The sequence below is a fragment of the Candoia aspera genome, chromosome 3, assembly GCF_035149785.1.
Source record: "Candoia aspera isolate rCanAsp1 chromosome 3, rCanAsp1.hap2, whole genome shotgun sequence".
In the NCBI taxonomy this organism is placed as follows: domain Eukaryota; kingdom Metazoa; phylum Chordata; class Lepidosauria; order Squamata; family Boidae; genus Candoia; species Candoia aspera.
Genome location: NC_086155.1, coordinates 32,619,213 through 32,639,716, shown reverse-complemented (window position 1 = coordinate 32,639,716; position 20,504 = coordinate 32,619,213). Strand labels below are relative to the sequence as shown.

Genomic DNA, 20,504 nt, shown 5'->3' with positions numbered 1-20,504 from the left:
GCCACATTGTTCAGGCCATCAACATTGAACACCTCAGGGTAAAAAGCATCTAGGTTGATCCTTAACCTATGTGATACATTTTTTAATGAATAATTTTTATTAAAAGATTTTACAAAGATTTTTAAAAACTACAGAAACATAGAAGAAGAAATAGAAAAAGAAAGGTGTTTCTTTTACCATTTTATAAGAAAAAGTGAAGAATAACAAAAACAGGGAAAGAAAAGAAAAAGATATCTAAGGAAGCGACTTCCGATCTTCTTTGCAGCAGTTACAAACAGCAAACACCATCTCCACCCCACCCACCCACCCCATATTGCATTTCATAGTTCCTTTCTTCCCATAAACAAACCTTTTTAATTAATAAATCCTGAAATCAGCAGTTCATTTTTATCCATTTTCAGGAAAAAGTCTATAAAGTTTTTCCAGTCTTTTATAAAAATAGTTGTAGTTTCCTCCTTAATCAAACAAGTCAGTTTAGCCATTTCTGCAAACTCAGCCATCTTCACAATCCATTCCTCCATTATTGGTGTGTCTGTAGTCTTCCATCTTTGTGCATATAATAGCCTTGCTGCAGTTAGCATATATAAAACCAGTAGTCCAAACCTATACGATAACTTGATCAGGACATCTTTTCTGAGAAATTGTAGGGACAAATCATTCTGAGAATAGAATCTTTGTTGAACAGAATTTTATCAGGAATTGAGACTGAATTATCCAACCTAAGCGCTGCCTACATAATTGACACAAGTGCAAGAAAATGGCTGCCTCTCTAGGGAGAGGCTTCTCAGATTGCTTTTTTCTCTGTTTCTGTTCTTCATACAGGAAGGTGCCAATTAATAAAAGACTAAGAATATTTTCAGCATAGCTGTGATTAATTTCTGCACATTGAACATTCCTCTGTCATGCTACTTGCATTATACTGTGTTTTGATAGACATGAATGTTACTTTCCATAGCTATTTGTGTGTGTTTAATATGCAAAGTAAAAATGCTTTGTATGTGTGATTCTAATTGCAGGGGCATCCTTGGGAGGGGATCAAAAAAGTCAAGACCACATCCCCTTTCCTTTGTATGTGAATGCTACATCAGCACACATGAAAAAGAGGTGGGGCTTCAGTTGGACAGTTTTGACCAGTATCGTGACTTTTTTGACAAATGTCCTCCTGTAGGTGCTCCTGATGCTCCTGTTAATGGACTCTAGTACCAGTTCCCTGTTTTACATACTGTATTTGTAAAGGTTGAGCTATTTCTCCTTTGAAAAAATATATTTTAAAGCTGATATTCAGTATTATTTTAAAGAAGAAAAATATTTTCATCTCTTTTAATCATTGGCCATTCCATTAGTAAGATTCTGTGGCAGGCTTTCCTTCACAGTATCCACCACAGTATCTTTTCTTTGCCTCCACAACCTGATTCCCTCCTCTTGAAATGCAATCCCAGAGGGCATCAGGTTGGGAAACCTATCTTGTTGACATACTTCTCAGATAAACTAATAATCCCATAAAGTTCCTTTTATGCACAAGTCTCGTAGAGATTTAACACACAAGTTTTGAAATAATATATCTGAGTCATGATGGAAGGAAAGGAACAAGTGCTTTATGATGGGAATTAAGATTCAGAGACTTGATTTTTATGTCTCTTTTGATTATATGCATTGAATTATACTTTCAAGGTGATTTTAAATATAAATATACAGCAGTAGAAATAGATGGTGTGTGTTTGTCTGCACATATAGACAGATAGACACGCATTCACAAACACATGTAGTCTCTGATTATTTTTTGGGTTAAGAGTCACCAGGTCATATCTTGGTATGGTATGAACTGTATTCATAAGAGTAACTATGTGTCTGCATTCCCCCGCCTGGGGCATGATAATATTCCTGATAAACAGAATAGTAAATACACAACCCAATCATTGTTAGTTTTCCCAAGCATTATAATGTGAGAGAATGTCAATATACACAAGTAGTTGAAGAATGTCTACTTCTTTGGCAGGATCGAGTGATCATTAACCGCATTGACAACATCTGTCATGCAGTCTTAAAGGGAAAGTGGCCTTCTTCCAGCCAACCTTTTGAAATACCATGTATGATGCCCACTCCTGCCTTAGCCAGCAGTACTCGCAATAGGAGTAGCTATACTGAACCAGAAGTCTCTGAACCCAGATTCAGTAATGGAGTGATAGCTACACAGCTCCCAAAGGTAAGCTTGGATACTCATTCTATTATTTGTATCACATTTCAGACTTCTTTTCCTGTGGAGAAAACTACTGCACGTTTATGCCTATTTCACTGTACTTAATATGTACTGATATATTTGGTGTATCATGGTTATGTGGCAGACTATGAAGACCATTAATGTGAGCTCTCAGAGAGACCTCAGTCACATTATTTATTGATTATTATTAGTGGTCAAGAAAATGTCCAGCTAGTGACATAAATCCTTAGTGGGAGGTGGCATCATCCTTGACTTGTGAGCCAAGTGTAGCTAAGACTTTTGAAGAAAAATTGTATGGGAGTTCCCTGAATATGCTTGGAAAATATGAGATATAGACTCTGTTAATCCTCCTTTTAGTTTAAATTAAACTTGAGTGTGATATTACTCCTCTAGGAGAGATTGTTGCTTTCTTCAAGACAATTTTCTTAAAACTCTCAGTAGCAAAGGAGGCAATGACGGAGATGCAGAAGTGAACTTTTCTGTTAGGAGCATGGAGATACGCCTTTTGTAAAGGGGTGCTATAGATTCTGTAGCTGTAGATTCTTTATACTACTAGTCATAAGAAATTATCATAACTGACCTTTCTGGCTCTTGTTTTAAACACAGGAAACTTTTCTGGCTCCCACCTTTGTCAAAGATGAATCCAAGCACCGGCAGTCATACGAATTTGAGATGGAAAGAGATGCCAAGCACCAGAGCCTTGATCAGCTTGTAGCATCCCACTCCCATCCTTCAGCTGTGTTGAATGGCTGGCGGGATGCGGTAGATCTCTCAAGAGTGCCAGATGGAACCTCAGCAAGCAGCACTCCTTTTTCCATGAGCACAAATATACCTAAGTTAGGGACAGTGAATGCTCTGCAGGGCTCCCTTGGCATGGACTTGTCTGGAATCCTTCAGGCAGGGCTAATTCATCCTGTCACAGGACAGATTGTCAATGGAAGCCTACGAAGAGATGATGCTGCTATGAGAAGAAGACGGGGTAGGAGAAAAAATGTGGAAGGGATAGACCTGATACTTTTGAAGGAGAGAAGCCTCCAGACAGGGATGCCTGTGAGTACTAATTCTCATACTCATTTGTCATTCTCACTTTTCTTTGGACAGTGATCACCAACTGCAGGCGTGGTCACCCTGTACCTTGCTGCAACCTTTGGAGACCTCTCTATGATTGTTGAAAGCTGCTTTGGAGGCCCAGATTGGGCAGAAAAAGAAGATACAAATGTTGCAGTTAGAATAAATTGGAAAATGTTACTAATCTTTATGTTACTTTATCTTTTTTTTTGTTTTCCAAGTGGCAGCTCACCAGCAATAGTTTAAAAAATCCCTTATGGTAAACAGCTAAACTCTTCTGGCTCCCTGAACTGGGGATCCCAAGCCCTTCTCCCACAATCCCTACTGCTGCAGTCTTTCACAATCTTGGAGGTAGAGATAGTATTTTTGGCCATTTTCACCACTCTCTCTTTATAGAGAAAATTACTCTTTGTGTAAAATTTGGGAGGCAGAAAAATGGAAAAACTTCCTTTGCTTCCAGCTTTCTTGCCTTTTTTGTGGCCAGCAGAGTGGCTGAAATGCTTAGTAAGCTAAATTCCCCCTCAGAATGAGACTACTGATTTCAGAAGAAGATACAATTATGTAGTTTAAGGTTAAGCACCTAACTGAGAATTTAGGACAATGAAGAAAAGTAAGATAACATGAATCCTGCTTTAATTCATTGCTAATCTCCAGACATGAATCCCTGTCTACACACATTCTCAATGCAAAATAAGATTAAGATACAGGGAAACATCTCACATTAATCCATGATGTAATGTTTTTAGATGAGCCTAATTTGCATCTAGCTCCACTTTTTTCTAGATGGCTATTTCACTCTAATTCTCCAATCCTTCTCCAAGTTGGAGTAGATTTCTTACTTGACTAAGCCATCTCTTTCTGGGATGAAGGCAAAAGAATAAAACCTAATGGGGTGGGCCTCCCCACTTTTAGGAGCTCATCTGAGGAGGGGGGAGTTGCCAGATTCTGATTAGTTGCTCAGAGTTTGAGTTTCCCAGGCTTTTTTTGTAGGAGGGCAGCCGTGCCAGGGTATGCTGGCAAAAAATCAGAAAAAGTGTGGTGGCACCTTCTCTAACACATTTTATTAAAAGCCATAGGCCTGTGTTAGCTGTGGCTCACTGAGGTGATTTTCTGATTTTTTTTGCCAGGCTTTTCTGGTCTCTGCCCCCTATCTAGAGTAGTGGTTTAGTTTTGATGGATTCAGTCTTGTACCTGAACCACATGGATTGTTTTCTCCCCTTTCAATATACTTTCTGATCATCAAAATACCCACGTAACTAAAATAGGATACTTCAGATAGTAATTAGTAATTAACACAAGAAAACAATCACATATTATTGCACTGTGTGATATAATATTAAATCTTTGAAAAGGCTGTAAAGTTTTATCATAAGCAAAACAACTCTGAAAAATAATTGACCAAATAACTCAAAAGTCCTCTTCCTTACTGCCTTGTTGAAAGAAATCTAATTCAATTATTGACAAGCAACACATAGCAACAGTATAGTGTAATAAATCTTTTGGCCATTCCTCCCATGTGAAAGGTCTTTCATTCTCAGTGTCTTGATAGATTCCAGTGTAGCCAAGAAGAACAAATACTTTTTTGATATCAGAAAGCGGTCTGAGGTATGTCACTATTGCATCTGCCTTCCTCCCAATCTTCCCAGGACGTTCTTTCCTTTCTCACCTGCTGCTGCTGTCTCAGTGCAGCATACCCCTATTCAGTAGATTTCCTCCATTAGATGTGAAGTCCACTAAAAGCGTTAAAGAAACTCAGTATTTTTTATGTGTATCCTACAGCATTAAGAGCAAGTAATAGAATAATCTAAGAACAGTCAGGGATCCTAATACTTGCTGGGGCTTCAGTGGGATCAAGTAGCATTTAAGCTGAACCCAGGGAACAGCTAAGTTCTGAAAGTTCTGTTTCAATCAGTAACCCAGGTTAAATAAATATAAACCTGAAATTTCAAAAATTAAATTTATCTTTCCTTACAGACAATTGTAATTTATGCAGTGAAAATCTACATAATTATCTACTGTATATGTAAAATATTAGAATTTATACCTGAAGCATGCCTTTTTTTGTTGTTTCTCCTTATGTTATTCAGGAAGATGAAATTCAGACTGTAACAAGTAATTCCAATCCAGATGGGCCAGCCATAACTACCTCAAGTCAACAGACAGTTCCAGCCACTAATGTCCAGACAGATAAGATTGTTCCAAACAAGAGTCTTCTGGACTGGCTGAGACAGCAGTCTGATTACACTCTTGAAATCCCTGGCTTTGGCACAGTAAGTGTAAGTTTTATATTCCAGTGCTGGGCAGTGTTATTTGGGACTCACTTGTATTCACTCTTTCTTTTCCTTTCAGAATTTTTCAGAAAAGCCTAAACAGAGAAGGCAGCGCTGTAAAGATCCTAGCAAGCTGGACATAAATTCTCTCACTGGAGAGGAACGGGTGCCTGTGGTGCACAAGGGCACAGGACGGAGGGTAAGTGGAAGCATTCTTACAAGTAATTTAGTCTTTGGCCTGAGCCAGTAGAGCTTTTTATTCCTTTATTTAACATCATAACATTCCAATTAATCTATCAGTCCACATTCTGCAAACTTGATCTGGGTCTTCATCAGTCCATTTCCTTTTAGGGAGGGAAGTGCAGATTCTCTAAGATTTGTCCTTTACTTCCTCATTAAAATCCTGTCCTGCTCTTTATGCATTTGAACTGTGTATGTGGAAGGAGCAAAACTGGAATTACTTAAGTGTAAATGTCCCCACTCCCAAGTAGATATAGTGCATTTGGAAAGTATTCAGGCCCCCTTCACTTTTTTCAATTTTGTTATGTTGCAGCCTGATACTACAATCATTCAAATTCATTTTTTTTCCTCATTAATCTACACTCAGTACCCCATAATGACAAAGTGAAAACAGAATTTTAGAAATGTCTGTAAATTTATTAAAAAGGAAAAACGGAAATATCACATGTACGTAAGTATTCAGACCCTTTGCAACAACACTTGAAATTTAGCTCAGGTACCTCCCATTTCTCTTGATCGTTGCTGAGCTGTTTCTACACATTGATTGGAGTCCACCTGTGGTAAAGTAAATTGATTGAACATGATTTGGAAAGGCACACTCCTCTCTATAGAAGGCCTCACAGCGGACAATGCATACTGTATCAGAGCAAAAGCCATGAGGTCAGAGGAACTGTCTGCAGAGCTCAGAGACAGGATTATTGCAAGGCACAGATCTGGGGAAGGCTACAAAAAAATTTCTGCTGCACTGAAGGTTCCCAAGAGCACAGTGGCCTCCATAATTCTCAAATGGAAGAAGTTTGGTACAACTAGGACTCTTCCAAGAGCTGGTCGCCCGGCCAAACTGAGCAATCGGGGGAGAAGAGCCTTAGTAAGAGAGGTGACCAAGAACCCGATGGTTACTCTGACTGAGCTCCAGAGATCCTGTGTGGAGATGGGATAAAGTTCCAGAAGGACAACCATCACTGCAGCCCTCCACCGATCTGAGCTTCATGGCAGAATGGCTTGACGGAAGCCTCTCCTCAGTGCAAGACACATGAAAGCCCACTTGGAATTTGCAAAAAAACCACCTGAAGGACTCAGACTGTGAGGAACAAGATACCCTGGTCTGATGAAACCAAGATTGAACTGTTCGGCCTCAATTCTAAACGTTATGTCTGGAGGACACCAGGCACCACTCATCACCTGCCCAATACCATCCCAACAGTGAAGCATGGTGGTGGCAGCATCATGCTGTGGGGGTGTTTTTCAGCAGCAGGGACTGGGAGACTGGTCAGGGTTGAAGGAAAGCTGAATGAAGCAAAGTATCCTCAATGAAAACCTGTTCCACAGCGCTCAGGACCTCAGACTGGGCCGAAGGTTCACCTTCCAACATGACAACAATCCTAAGCACACAGCCAAGACAACACAGGAATGGCTTAGGGACAACTCTGTGAATGTTCTAGAGTGGCCCAGCCAGAGCCCTGACTTGAACCCTATTGAACATCTCTGGAGAAACCTGAAAATGGCTGTCCACCGATGGTCCCCATCCAACCTGATTGAGCTCGAGAGTATTTGCAAAGAAGAAAATGGCAGAAAATCCCCCAATCCAGGTGTGCAAAGCTTGTCACGTCATACCGAAAAAGACTCAAGGCTGTAATTGCTGCCAAAAGTGCTTCAACAAAGTACTGAGTAAAGGGTCTGAATACTTATGTACATGTGATATTTCAGTTTTTCCTTTTTAATAAATTTATAGACATTTCTAAAATTCTGTTTTCACTTTGTCATTATGGGGCACTGAGTTTTAATGAGGAAAAAAAAATTGAATGACTGCAACATAACAAAATTGAAAAAAGTGAAAGGGGTCTAAATACTTTCCGAATGCACTGTATGCTTCTCGAAAAAACCTTGGCCTGTTGTTTAAACTGCAGACCCCTTTCTCTTTGAAGGTGGGGACTGCTAAGGAAAGATAATCCGATGTTAAAAAAATAGCAGGTTGGAACTGTTATCAATTCAGCAAATCCATTTTTAAAAACTAGAAGTTTCAGATCGCTGTATTATATGGCAAGCCACAGCTATTTTCTGAATAGATTTGTTGGCTGAGAAAAGAGACAATATTCAGTGTTTTTTCCCCAGAAATGTAACGTAGGAATTAAACAGAGATACAGGCATTAGGTGGAGATTTATACTACCTATTCTCATGATAAAGCCTAAGGAAAGCACGTGTAAGCTAGATTCTAGCATCCTGAAATTTGTCTCTACCACATGGTAATCTTGTCATCACATTATTGAGTTAATATTGGGTGGTAACACATGGTATGCACTCTATTTGGTTTACATCAACAGGTCCCTTCGTAGTAAAATAAAGGCAGACCATTCTTTGTAGAGCACTGGGTTAAGAACAGACAGTCCTAGAAATCTTTGTAAAAGTTCAGTTTAGTTTTAAACTGCTTTGCGTGCACAGTAATGATTAGGGTTTTTATATTCCTACCTCTTTAAAGTTTCCTGGGGAAGAACAAACAAGTACTAGTTGCTGTTCAGTAAGGAAATTTGTTTAAAATACTGTATCAGCTAAGTTATGTTATACATCTTAAGGGTCCCCCCAAATTGTGGCATTTATTAGTACAGAGTAGGCTGGGAAAGTAGATGTTTATTTTCTGTGTAAGTATTAACAGCATAAAATAATTGAAACTTGCTTTTTCAAAAAGACAAGAAAAGAGCAGTTGAAAAATAAGTGGGAAGCTGAACAGTTAGATGTTTAATCGTGTTGCTTAGAATTTGTGTGCAAAAGAGGTCATTCTTTCACTGTGTTTTGTAGTTAGGGGGAGCCATGGCACCAGCTTTGAAGGAGTTACCAAGGTGGCTTGATGCAAACATGGAATATGCTGTTGCAGCAGATTGGTCTGACATAGTTAAACTTTCAGTAAGTGAAAACATTTGGGAAAATCTCTCCATTACATTTTTCCTTTTCCCTGACCCTTCTATAGTCATTTCCTTACCTATTTTCATGGACAGCTAGAAGAGTTTCTAATATATGCAACTGTAATACTATTTTTATTATATCCCTGAGGGACAGTTAAATATGAAATAAACTGTATGGCTAACTTCACAGATTGCACTAAGTCACATTTATTTTAACCACTGTTCATTGAAGTCAGCTGAATTTACACATTATGTTAAGCCATAAATCAAGGTCTACAAACCATAATGCTTGGTTTCATACAACATGCTAAGCCAAAATACAAATATATCACATTATGGCCAGGCTTTATGTGTAAGCCAATTCTGTTTATTTAGACACATAGTTCAAAATAGCTCACAGACTTTTTCGCACTGAAGTTTCATTTGTGTGAATGGTTAGGCAAAGTATCATGCAATAACAACTTGATTAATCTTTTCCTCATTAATCTCTTTGGGTTTCACTGAGATAAAGAGTTCTATGATTCATATGATTCCTCCTAATCAGGATTTCATTCTTGATGTATTCTCAATGTAGTCTTAAAATTTTATAATGACTACAATAATATTTTTGCTAGCTTTATTTGGCAAGAATGCAGCATTTTTTAAAGATTTAGGTTCTTCCTGAAGCAATGGTGAGAGAGGGAAAATATTTTTTATTTAAGATTTTCTTTTATTGTATTTTAACTTGTATTTTAAGTAGTATTTATTCTTGCTTTATTGTAAACCGCCCAGAGCTGCTCTTTGAGTGAGATGGGCGGTGACTAAATTTGAAAAATAAATACCACCCCAATATTATTGAATATAATTTAACATAAAATATTTGGGGCTGAAGTCCCATATCTACTTACTAAGTTCTATTTAACTCAGTGGGGCAGCTCTGAGTAGGTATGCATGTTGTTGGCCATTGTGTGAGAAGATCCTGGATTAGATGGACTGCTTTCGTAATCCAGCAGTGCTTTCCATATGTTAAAAAAGTTACGCTATTTTAAGGGAATTTGTCAACTTTTAAATGGATACATAACTTCACCTACAAAATCCAGGGACAGATTTCTAGGCAAATAGTTTTGTTTTGATGAAAGTCTCCACATTACCCATAATCATGAGTAACACAGAATGGTACTTGAGAATGTATTCCTTCAGGAAATACAGCTGAAGATTCCTGTTATGAGGTGTCTTAGGATAGCAAAAACATGTAGACATTTTGTTTTGTTTTTCATTCTTAGGGTTTTTTACCTGAAAGCAAGTTTAATCGTATTCTCACTGAGCCTGTACTCCGAGATGTTGGACCTCGACGAAGAGGAAGAAGGCCAAGAAGTGAACTCTTTAAAACTCCGGGAATAGGAGCAGATACTTCTTCTGGAATGGGACCATTATTCATGAATGGACTTATAGCTGGAATGGATTTAGTAGGACTTCAGAGTATGAGAAACATGCAAGGCATTCCTTTGACTGGACTAGTTGGATTTCCTGCTGGATTTGCAGCAGTACCTGCTGGTGAGGATGTTAAAAGTACTCTGAGTATGTTGCCAATGATGCTACCAGGCATGGCTGCTGTACCACAGATGTTTGGTGTTGGAGGACTTCTTAATCCGTCAATAGCTACTACTTGTACTTCAACTATTCCAACTTCATTAGGAAGCACAACTAAAAGTGGTACAACACATTCAGAAAATGATGCTGAAGACAAACAGAATAGCCAAGGTTCAAAAATAGAAACTGTTTCTGAAGACAAATTGAGTCCTAATTCATTTTCTGACCAGTCAGAACCTGCAATAACAACCAATAGTCCTGTAGCCTTTAACCCATTTCTTATTCCTGGAATGTCATCTGGACTGATCTATCCCTCAATGTTTCTTTCTCCTGGTATTGGCATGGCATTGCCAGGCCTTCAGCAAACCAGACACTCTGAGGCAACAAACCTAGAAAGTCAGAAAAGGAAGAGAAAGAAAACTAAAGGGGAATTAGCAAATCTGGAACCAGAAACACTCTCACTGTCTGACAAGGAACATGCTAACAATCAAAACTGTACAGAACAAATACCGTATGTGTCAATGGAGCATGAACGTGATGTACCAGCAGAGGAGGAGGAGGAAGAGGAGTTAAAAGAAATTAAAGATATCAATTAGATTTTTTTTTTCTGAAAAAAAATATTGTGGCTTGTAACTTTCTCATCCCATAAATATTTGTTATTGCCCTTTGTCCCCACCTCACCTTCATAAAAACTGTGTTTCTGTAAGTAATATTATCTACCTAATTCCTGGTAAGAAAACTATGGTGACATTTTAATAGTTGCAAGGTCTTGCCATAGAGATAAGCAGTGTTCTAACATTAGCGTGGGAGGAACAGAATTCTCATTCAGTTGTCCACTATTCATCCCTTCTTTCAAACAGTAGTAAAGAAGTAACTGATCATCTCCAAAACTAGTCATCCCTCCCTTCTTCCAAACAATAGTAATAAGTATGTGGTCATTCCCAAAACTGCTTGCTTGTGTAAAAGAAAAAAAAAAACTGGGCAAAAGAAAGTGGTTCTCTTAGAGGAAAACACAGAAGAACACAGGAAAAGGTTGATGTTTTTACAATGACACTGAATTTAAAAAAAAATCTTGTATTTTGGAGTAAAAAGCACAGCTATAGTAAGTGCTAATGTGTATTTTTTGATTTAAAGTATTTCCCTATTTTATCATGTTTACTAGAATAGTAGTATAGACAGAAGTATATAACTAATGATTGAAATGCATATATTCATTTCTTTTTTTTAAGGCATTAATATTAGATATATAATTTCTTCCTGATCACACTACAAAGTTTTGGAAACAAACTGCTGTAAGGGGAAAGATTACGTAAACTTTTATATTTCTAAAAGAAAATCTTGTTTTATGTTTAAGGTACATTTCAGTTGTTCTTTTCTTTAGATACCAAGCCCATTTCCAGCTCCTGTTGAGAAATTTGTGTACGTCTTGCCTTTTTAAAAAACGCAGTGGCATGAAGAGGGATATAATAACTACCAATTATTTTTTCAACTTTGTATTATTCATTTCTCACAAAGGCACTTGGCAATTTTTTTCCCCAGGGAAGAATTAAACATTGAAATTTTCTTAAGTGGGAACTGGACCTAAGTTTTATCATGCTTTTCTTTCCTTGTGAAAAGTAGTGTCTTTGAAAACTGATTTTTTAAAAGCTGTGGAATGGATTTTTCCATTATAGTTGGCCTTTGGCAGGGACTGTCAAAGTTTCATAACTTGGCTTTATCCTCCATTTCTTTATCAGACTGTGAAAACATTTTGCTATTTCCTTCCATTCCTTTCGAGCCCTTGCACTGTTGAATGATATTTCCCAGCATCTCCGCACATATGTTTTGTGTTTTAAATGAAACTCCTTAAAAACATATACCAATTTTCAATGTTGAATTGCATCCAAGAGCAATTCTTACATAGTTACCTTTATTCCCACTCCTGTGTCACTTTTCTTCACATGGGCTTGTTCTAATTTATAGCTCGTGATTTGAGACTTGAAAAAAAAAAGTGGTGCGATGTTTAAATGGCAGACCATTTAAAGGGGCTTGGGAGCTAGTATTCAGTTTCACATTTGGTTTGTCACAATTTACTGTATTTTTTATTTTTTTCCTTTTACCATTTGCTAATTTATCAGATGGTCCAAATGTTTTTGACATAACTATTTCAGTTTGCATTATTTATTTATGATGCTTTTTTCATTGTATTTTATACATTTGGGATTTCAAAGTATGTACATGTTAAAATTAGCATCTCAAAGAAGTCTGTTACCCATGAATTAAAATTAAGGCTGCATGTTGCAGTGAATTTATACTATTGGGTTGGAATCAATTTCAACAAATTACACAATTTGGTTACACTATTGCAGAACAATTGGATAATGTTATAGGCCCTATTTAATACAGCTGTATAGCACAGATACTGTATGGCTATTGACAGATTTCTTAGAAGTGCTGCTATCTCTGTTTGACTAACATTTTGTTCAGCTTTGCCTCCAATGGAAGCAGAGAGGGTTTTTTCAGCTGTTAAATCCAAAATCAATATAATTTATTTATGTAAAAAAAAATCACTTGATATATTTTTGAACCTTTTAAGTACTAACTTTTTATTTAGTAGAAAAACCATGTACTTGCCCTAAATCCTTAAAATACAAATGCTATAAAAACTTCATATATCTTGAAAGCCTTACTGTCAATGGATGCAAATCTCTATCTGGAGTCTACTTGTAATATATATGAATGTTTGGCAGGGTTACATTTATAAGGAACAGGGTTGAAACTGAACTTTAGTTTGTCAGCATGTTCTATATACCTTGTCCTTTCTTATTTAATGTATGTGTGTAGGCTTCTTTTGACTTTCAGTATGTGACCCTTTTGCTGTGTGGAGCTATTCTGGCTTATTTACAGTGAAAGGCATAAATGGCTATCTTTTTCCATATCCATTTTAAAAACAAATGGCGGATTTCTCACTTACTTCATGAACACTCACACAAACATAAATCACCATAAGATGTGCTATTAAAATAAAGTGTCTGTGCTTGTAAAATGGATAGATTTAAAAGTCAAAATTTTAATTTTTGAATTTAGTGCCTATATTATGTTTCTTTTTTTAAAAAAAACTTGGCTGAGCCTTGCAAAAAATGTATATACTTTTTTCTAGGAAATCTATTTCTGATTGTTTTGCTTGATTTGGAACTAAACATGAATTGCCTTTTTCTTAGCATGAGCACTGTTTTGGCCTATAGCTTTTCTTTCACATTTTCTATCTGATTGACCCAAGAACCCCCTGCTGTATGAACTGTGTAACTATTAAAGATAGCTTAGGAGATTTCTCCGATTACAGAATATTTACATACATTTCAAGAAACTAAACCTCAGTACTATTTTTAAGCTAGCCCTTACATCAGATAATACTTGCCTGTGGTGAGAAGCCCAAGCTATATAATTAGAACATTTCCAGTTTGTGTGTCAATGGATCTGCAAAGAAGTTCACTATTAGAATAATCTTCTAGTAATTCATGCATATCATCCACTGAATTTGCACAGCATGTTTAACTAGCAAGAATAAAATGTGGTAGTTTCACCAGCTGAGATCCTGAGAATCTCTCTGAAAAATGTGCTACAATAAAGATGCCAATAAATGATTTCCATATTAAATTTCCCCCCAAAAAACCTCTAATGAACATGCTTGCTCTGATTTCTTAAATCCGTTGTTTTTTTCTAAGAGCAGGAATAGTGTACTTATGTATAAGGCAGTAATTCAGAGAATCTCTGTGTGCAACAAGTTAACCAGAATATGAAGATAAAAAAAACCCGAGTCTTGGATTACAGGATTTAATATAAAAATAAACTTCTTGTGTAGAATATTCTACTTTAGGAGATATCTTTCAAGAGAATCAATTTCATTATAGGTGTGCATTGTAAAGTGTGTATAATGTAGAAATCACCGTAATAATACATCAACTACCCTCAATATTTCAAATGAAGAAATTATCTAATGAATTTGAAACTGGGTAGGGGTTTGGACTGGAGCTCATAAATGGACTTTCTCTTAAAAGTAGAAAAAACCTACCAGACTGTACAAGCTCCATTATTTATATCTGAAATTTGATCCTGTATCAGCTGATAAGCTACCTGGTTCCTATATGTTTGATCAGAATGGAGAACTTTTGAAAGACCATGGTAAATTTTGTCACTACCATCAGAAAATGGGTTCAGAGATCTGCCAAGCCGTAATATGGTTTGCTTAGTTTTGGTTTAACATACTGTATACATTTAGCAATTATAGTTTATAAATCACAGTTTATAGTTTAGCATGACATGTGAATTCTCACTTCAGCAACCTGCTATCTTCCTGCCATTTCAACAAAATAACAGTTTATCAGAATAAGAGTTAAGTATTTACCTCCTATCTCAGAACATTAGCCTTTGGGGAGGGGTGTGTGTAAAAAAATACCATTACTATTGAGAAGAAATTCCAGATTGTGAACTCAGATCTGGTCTTTACAATTGCAGTGTGTGGAACTGCAGCATCAAAACTGGATAGCTTTCTGAATAGCAAATTATCTATACTGCATTTCTGCTACCCCTATCCCTTACCCTGCTGGTCTCATCTGAAGCCCTTTGAGCAAGAAGGTAATGAATTATTCATTAAGGAAAAAGAATATAAGTTCCCTATCTTCTAATTGATTAATTAGTGAAATTAAATCTAAAAGCTTATTGCATACTGTATATGCAACTTGTTTGGTTTCAGATTTCTGCTCAGTTGGGAAGCATTCTGGGCAGGGGGTAGTTTCTTGAAAATGGGGAAAACTATGGTAGAAAATCTAGACCCATTAAAAACTTGCTTCACAATGCAGATGATAATTTGTGTGCATCTTAAAGAACAAATGGAGGGCAGTCAAATTAGTTTAGAAGTTTGAAGTACCCTGCAAGATGTAACCAATGTGTTATGGCATAGGTTTTGTGTGACCAGAGTACATCTGCAGTCCATGCAATTCAGTGGAACAATATATTAATTCTTAAGGCACCAAACGGTTCTTTGTGTTTTTTTCTTTTGATGATGTACATTGACATAGCATATAGTAACATTCCCTAAAAACTCAGCAGTACAAGATACTGTCTTTTTCAGTTACAGCTCCTTGGCTATGGATTATTAGTTCAAAAGTAAGCACCCTTTATATAGGAACAGGACAAGGATTTTAGCTATTTGTTAGCAGAGTTAATGTGGAAAATGTTCCAAAGGTATATTAACCTAATCTTCAAATAATTCTTGAGCAACATACATAATTTTCAGTTCCATTAAGAAAACAAGTGTTCAAAAGGTACATGGATGCCAACAGAAAGACTTGAAAAGACTTTAAAGTTAATATAATTGACAACCTCTGTTTATAGAAGCAGTTATTTTGGTTTTAAACGTAGCATATTGTCTCCCAAAACTGGCAGTAATTTACTCACCTAAGCCATAGTTCTACTTACATCCCTATGAATCCAGTAGATTTTTCTAGACCATTACTCCTATCACAAGTAATTTTCAAGGAAGTCCATCTACCAAGAGTGTAAAAAGATGTTTGCTATCTGTAGACAACAACTTCCAACCTTTTAAGTATAAATCATATTCATAGATTCCTTGATAGACATAGACACTTGGTCTGTGGCAATAGAATGTTATTTTTGCTGAGAAAATAGCTGATTTTCCATTTCTTAGTAATCTCAACTGTCAAGTATTTTTTTGCAGTGGAAAGTTGGTTTTATTACTGTTGCTTGAATTGCTTGACCTTGGGGAGTCAATTTTGTTTTCTTTTTTAAATTTTTATTAAAGAATTTTTTTACAGAATAAAAACAATACAAATTTAAAGAAAAGTAAAGAAAAGTGATAAGTAAATAAGAAAAATGGAAGGAAGGAGGGAAGGAAGGAAGGGGCTTCTGATATTTACAGCAGTTATAAATGCCTTTATGTTTTATCCTCTCTAAGGTTACATCATGGCTCCCTTCTTTCCATAGTCTACCCTTTCTAATCATTAAACCCATAAATCAGAAGTTCATATTTTTTTTGTTTTCAGCAAAAAGTCCATAAAGGGTTTCTAGTCACTAACAAACATGGTTATTGTCTTTTCCCTAATCAAACAAGTCAATTTTGCCATCTTCTTTTTCTTTCTTCTCTCTGTGGTTGTATTTGTGTACCCACCCTTTACATACTTACATCTTTACCAGTATACCTGTAACCACCTTAACACATGAATTTAAATTTTATCCTACCTGGATACTTTTGGTCTTTGAACTGCCTCCAGTTTCTTTATTCTTCTAATAAACCAACATAGCTAGTCTGGAATTTGTTTGAAATTAGAAGATTCTAAGTGGAAATTGCACTCCACATACCTATTAGGCTGAGTTACTGCATTACAAACCAATTGTGCTTATTAAAATAGTGACAGCAGCCATGCAGGCCACGAGAAGGAAATCCAAATCCTTAGAGGCCAACTGAAATTTTACAAAATCAAGCTTTCAACTTTAAATGTTTTTCCGCCAAGTTGGCTAGAGAAATAAAAGGGACGTGGCCACAATTGTAGCCATACCAGTTGTGTTACTGGGTGGGGAGGTTCCAAACATGGAAACTTGTCAGCCCTTCAAGATAGACTATACCAGGAAATCAAAGTCATGCATGCTAATACTACTTTGATTATAAGCTTACAGTAACAGAATCTTGCAAGTCTGAATTTGCTTCCCCCTACCTCCCTTTATGTTCATGAGAACTAGGGAGGGTCTTTTCTGGGATGCTTACTCCAATTGCAGTTCTGGTTTCTATTATTGTATCTGACTTGTCTTGGTAGTGTCTCTTCTGTTCCTCAAGGTTATTCCTTCTTTCCATTATGTAACTACATCTTACCAAGTCTAGAATAATATTGGAACTCTGCTAGGAAGAAAATGTTTTTAAGTTTTTCTTCTTCTTTTACTCTCATATTGGCAAGAATGAGCAAATTCAGTCTGTTAGTGATTAATATGCCCTCTTGGATGTTATTGTCCTAAATAAATGCAGCAATAATGTATATTATAACAAAGCTGATACATAAAGGTAACTGCTGTTAATAATCCCAGTATTTATTACAATCTAAGGCTACTGATTACAGATTATAAAGCATTCTCTATAAAACCATACCATCTCCAGAGGATTATGAAGCAGCTGCATTATACTGCGTATTACTTAGACGCAGTAGTTCTTAAATCTCTGTAGTTGCTAATACAGTACTTCATTGGAGAAGGCAGGAGCCGTTCTCCCTTCCTCGCAAATTGTGAAAGGAGGCTTTCAAGCACTGTCTAAACCAGGCGTTAAAACCAAGAAGAATCTTCTCGGCGTGTTTCTCGCTGAATGTGCCCAAGCAGAGGAGTGACAAGTGTTAAGTAGTTCGCACGACACAGGAGCCACAAGCTAGGAAAATATATTGCGCGAACCCAACACGTAGTTCATAATTATGCTGCGGATATGCAAATAACTGAGTAAACGCTCAGTTCCGAAATAGTTTCTGATGGAGACTGGACGCAGGAGACGGGAGAAAGCAAGACGACCTCCGAGGCCCGGACGACGAACAGTCTCGCGGATCTGAGAAGAAACCCGAAGCGGAAGGGGCGTTTCCCTGCCCATTTCGGGCCGAGGGTTTTGGCGCGCTCGGCAGAAAGCATTATGGGTATGGCAGCGCCGGTGGAGGCGGGAATGGATGCTATCATGTCGCAGGAAGGAGAGGACCTTGCGACTGTGCAGTGCCCTGTCCGGGCCGCCCTCGACCATTTGTGTCAGGAGCTCAATCTGGACGTTTGCAGCGCTTCGGAAGCCCTTCGGGATTTCACGGTCCTGCGGGGCACTTACAGCCTTGAGGTGGGAGGCCGCTTGTCTGTCAAGGAAGGGAGGGTAGCCGGGTGGCCGATTTAACTGACTCCTGCGGCCGGTTAGGTGCTCAGGTAGCAACGCAGCGCCGGGGCTTCCCTGTTCTTAGGGGTACACAATCTAAGGTTGGGGCGCGTGAACCTCGGCAGGAGTCGAGTGGGACTTGCCCTGAGCTGGGCTCCCAAGCGGCAGTTTCCTAGGAGGCTTTTATTACTACACCGACTTCACTTTTTAAGCACTTACGGTGACCTCCTCCTGTGCTTTGTGGTTGGGTCACACTAAAACGAAATAACGTAGGAAATGATGAACGCTCGCGAAAAGTACATGGAGCTAAGATCGATCGTTGACAAGTCTAGGTCTGCTGAGGTCCGTTCAAGCCCCATTTAATTCAATACAGTGAGTCACAGATGAAGCCTGGAAGGGATTTTGATAGAAAGTGGAGTACCAAGAAAAAGCTATGAGATTATGAGATGGTCTGAACTCCTTTTTGTGCTGTGTTATTTCAATTGTTTATTTGAATGTTTCCTTGCAATTATTAAAATACTGTCTCAAGAGGAGGAAATACTTAACCTTGCTTTTTCTGTTCTACAGTTTTAGATATCTAATGCATAAGCAGAGAATATTAACCACATTGGAAAAGGCAATCTTTTTCTTGAAGGATAGGAATTACTGTCCAGAAATAGAATGACTACCTCTTGAACTAAAAGCTGTCTTCACATGATATAATCAAGCACAGAGCAGCGAATTACAACTTAGGCTAATAAGTTATGTGAACCCAAACTGTCTGGTTTATGGTTCAGCATGTTGTATGAACCTGGAAAACTGGAACACCAAACAAGATACTTTTAAAACAAAGGAACATTTATAATTTTTTGATTATTTATAGTTTCCTTTTGTGTGTCTCCATTTTCACTTCATAATATGTTTTAACGGGATGTATGAGCTGGCATAGTATTTCCTTGGCATGTCATGTGAGATATGTTAAAGAGCTGGCATAACTTTTAGTTTATTTTGGTATTTGTTTTTAGTTGTGGTAAATACTGAAAATCTACTTTAACAAAGATTTGTTGAAGTAAAAGGTACTGTAACCTTCAGTATCTTCCTCTCAGCTTTCATTCCAATGTCTTCTAATGTTTACTTTTATTTTCCTACTGTTTCAATGAGATCTCTTAAGATACTTGCTAAATTCTCTCTTTATTCATGGACTCAGTAGTTGTTTGGCTAGTGAAATAAAGGAATCCAAAATCCACAAAATCACTTCAGGTGGATCTTGGGACCAAACGTAAAGTACCTTCAAGCTATATAAAGAACACTGGTGTTCAACGGGAACATCATTTAAGAAACACTATAATGAATTATAGATAAACCTTTCTAACCAGACTAGGCAACATCTTCAGTGCTGAAGATGTTGCCTAGTCTGGCAATGAAACGTCTGCAAGAAACCAACAAGGCTCAGAGAGCACCAAGGACTCCACAGTTCAACCCTGAGCTACAAATATTCACTTCAATTGAAACCTTCATAAACATAGGATAGCCATGATAACAGACATGAGGCTTGAATGTCTGCTAATGGAATAGATAGGTAGCCTGAGCTGCTGGAATGGTGGTGTCTTAGAACAGAATGTCAGTTGTTGAACTGGATAAATGGCCCTTGGGAATGTTGCCTAGAAACTCAGGCACCCTGTGTTTGGCGTGGAGCTGATAAAAACTTGGTCCCTGAATTTGGGGAGAGAGACTAACTTTGCAAAGTAGCTTTTTGCCTACCTGAAAACACGAATCACACAGCAATTCAGGCAAAAGCCTTTATTAAGTGGGGGGAGGTTAAGTCCTTTTATAGGGTACAGAGACAAATGATACATACATTTGGTATATGTGATACATCATAAATCCCCCCATTTGGTTATCAAATTATTTATAGTTTGTTGAACCACCATTATGTATAGCGAGGAAGTGAGTGGTTAACATTTGAAACTGCATACGGCCTGTGGTTGCAGTGCATTGTGGAACAGATTTAAAAGGGTAGTGGCAGCATTGCATGGGAGGCAAATATCGTATTAAAAAACATCCAAGTATAGCAAGAAATACCAAGACTATAAATCATGCCAAGCAATAAATGTTTCACCTGGCCCCAGTCAGGTAGCCAAGAAGTGAGTCAATCCCACTTGGATTTGTTGTCTTGATGTTGTTCTTGAAAATGTTCCCTGTCCTTAGTTAAAGAGGCAACTCTGTTAGCTAATTTCTGTTGTTGTGTAATCAAGCCTTCACTTCTGTCATGAAACATGCAGCAGGTTTGATTAATATGACACAAACTCCTCCATGCTCTACTAATACCTGATCTAAGGCAAGTCTTTTTTGCATTACTATGTTTTTCAGAGAAAGGATT

At 37.5% G+C, this 20,504-nt stretch overlaps 2 protein-coding genes across 3 annotated transcripts in view; both read left to right on the top strand.

Moving 5' to 3' along the window:
* Positions 1 to 13,468, top strand: part of CHD6 (chromodomain helicase DNA binding protein 6) — a 109,562-nt gene extending 96,094 nt beyond the window's left edge. For both annotated transcript variants that reach the window (XM_063297252.1, XM_063297251.1), the window contains exons 32-37: positions 1,997 to 2,203; positions 2,825 to 3,268; positions 5,374 to 5,556; positions 5,636 to 5,755; positions 8,591 to 8,695; positions 9,957 to 13,468. In XM_063297252.1, the coding sequence (XP_063153322.1) occupies positions 1,997 to 2,203; positions 2,825 to 3,268; positions 5,374 to 5,556; positions 5,636 to 5,755; positions 8,591 to 8,695; positions 9,957 to 10,859 (1,962 nt within the window). In that variant the 3' untranslated portion in view covers positions 10,860 to 13,468. The remainder of the gene's footprint in view (positions 1 to 1,996; positions 2,204 to 2,824; positions 3,269 to 5,373; positions 5,557 to 5,635; positions 5,756 to 8,590; positions 8,696 to 9,956) is intronic.
* A 4,474-nt stretch (positions 13,469 to 17,942) lies between these two features.
* The window catches only part of RBL1 (RB transcriptional corepressor like 1), a 37,654-nt gene continuing 35,092 nt past the window's right edge, over positions 17,943 to 20,504 (top strand). Inside the window, exon 1 of the mRNA XM_063297250.1 lies at positions 17,943 to 18,112. Coding sequence (XP_063153320.1) covers positions 17,951 to 18,112 — 162 coding nt within the window. The 5' untranslated portion in view covers positions 17,943 to 17,950. The remainder of the gene's footprint in view (positions 18,113 to 20,504) is intronic.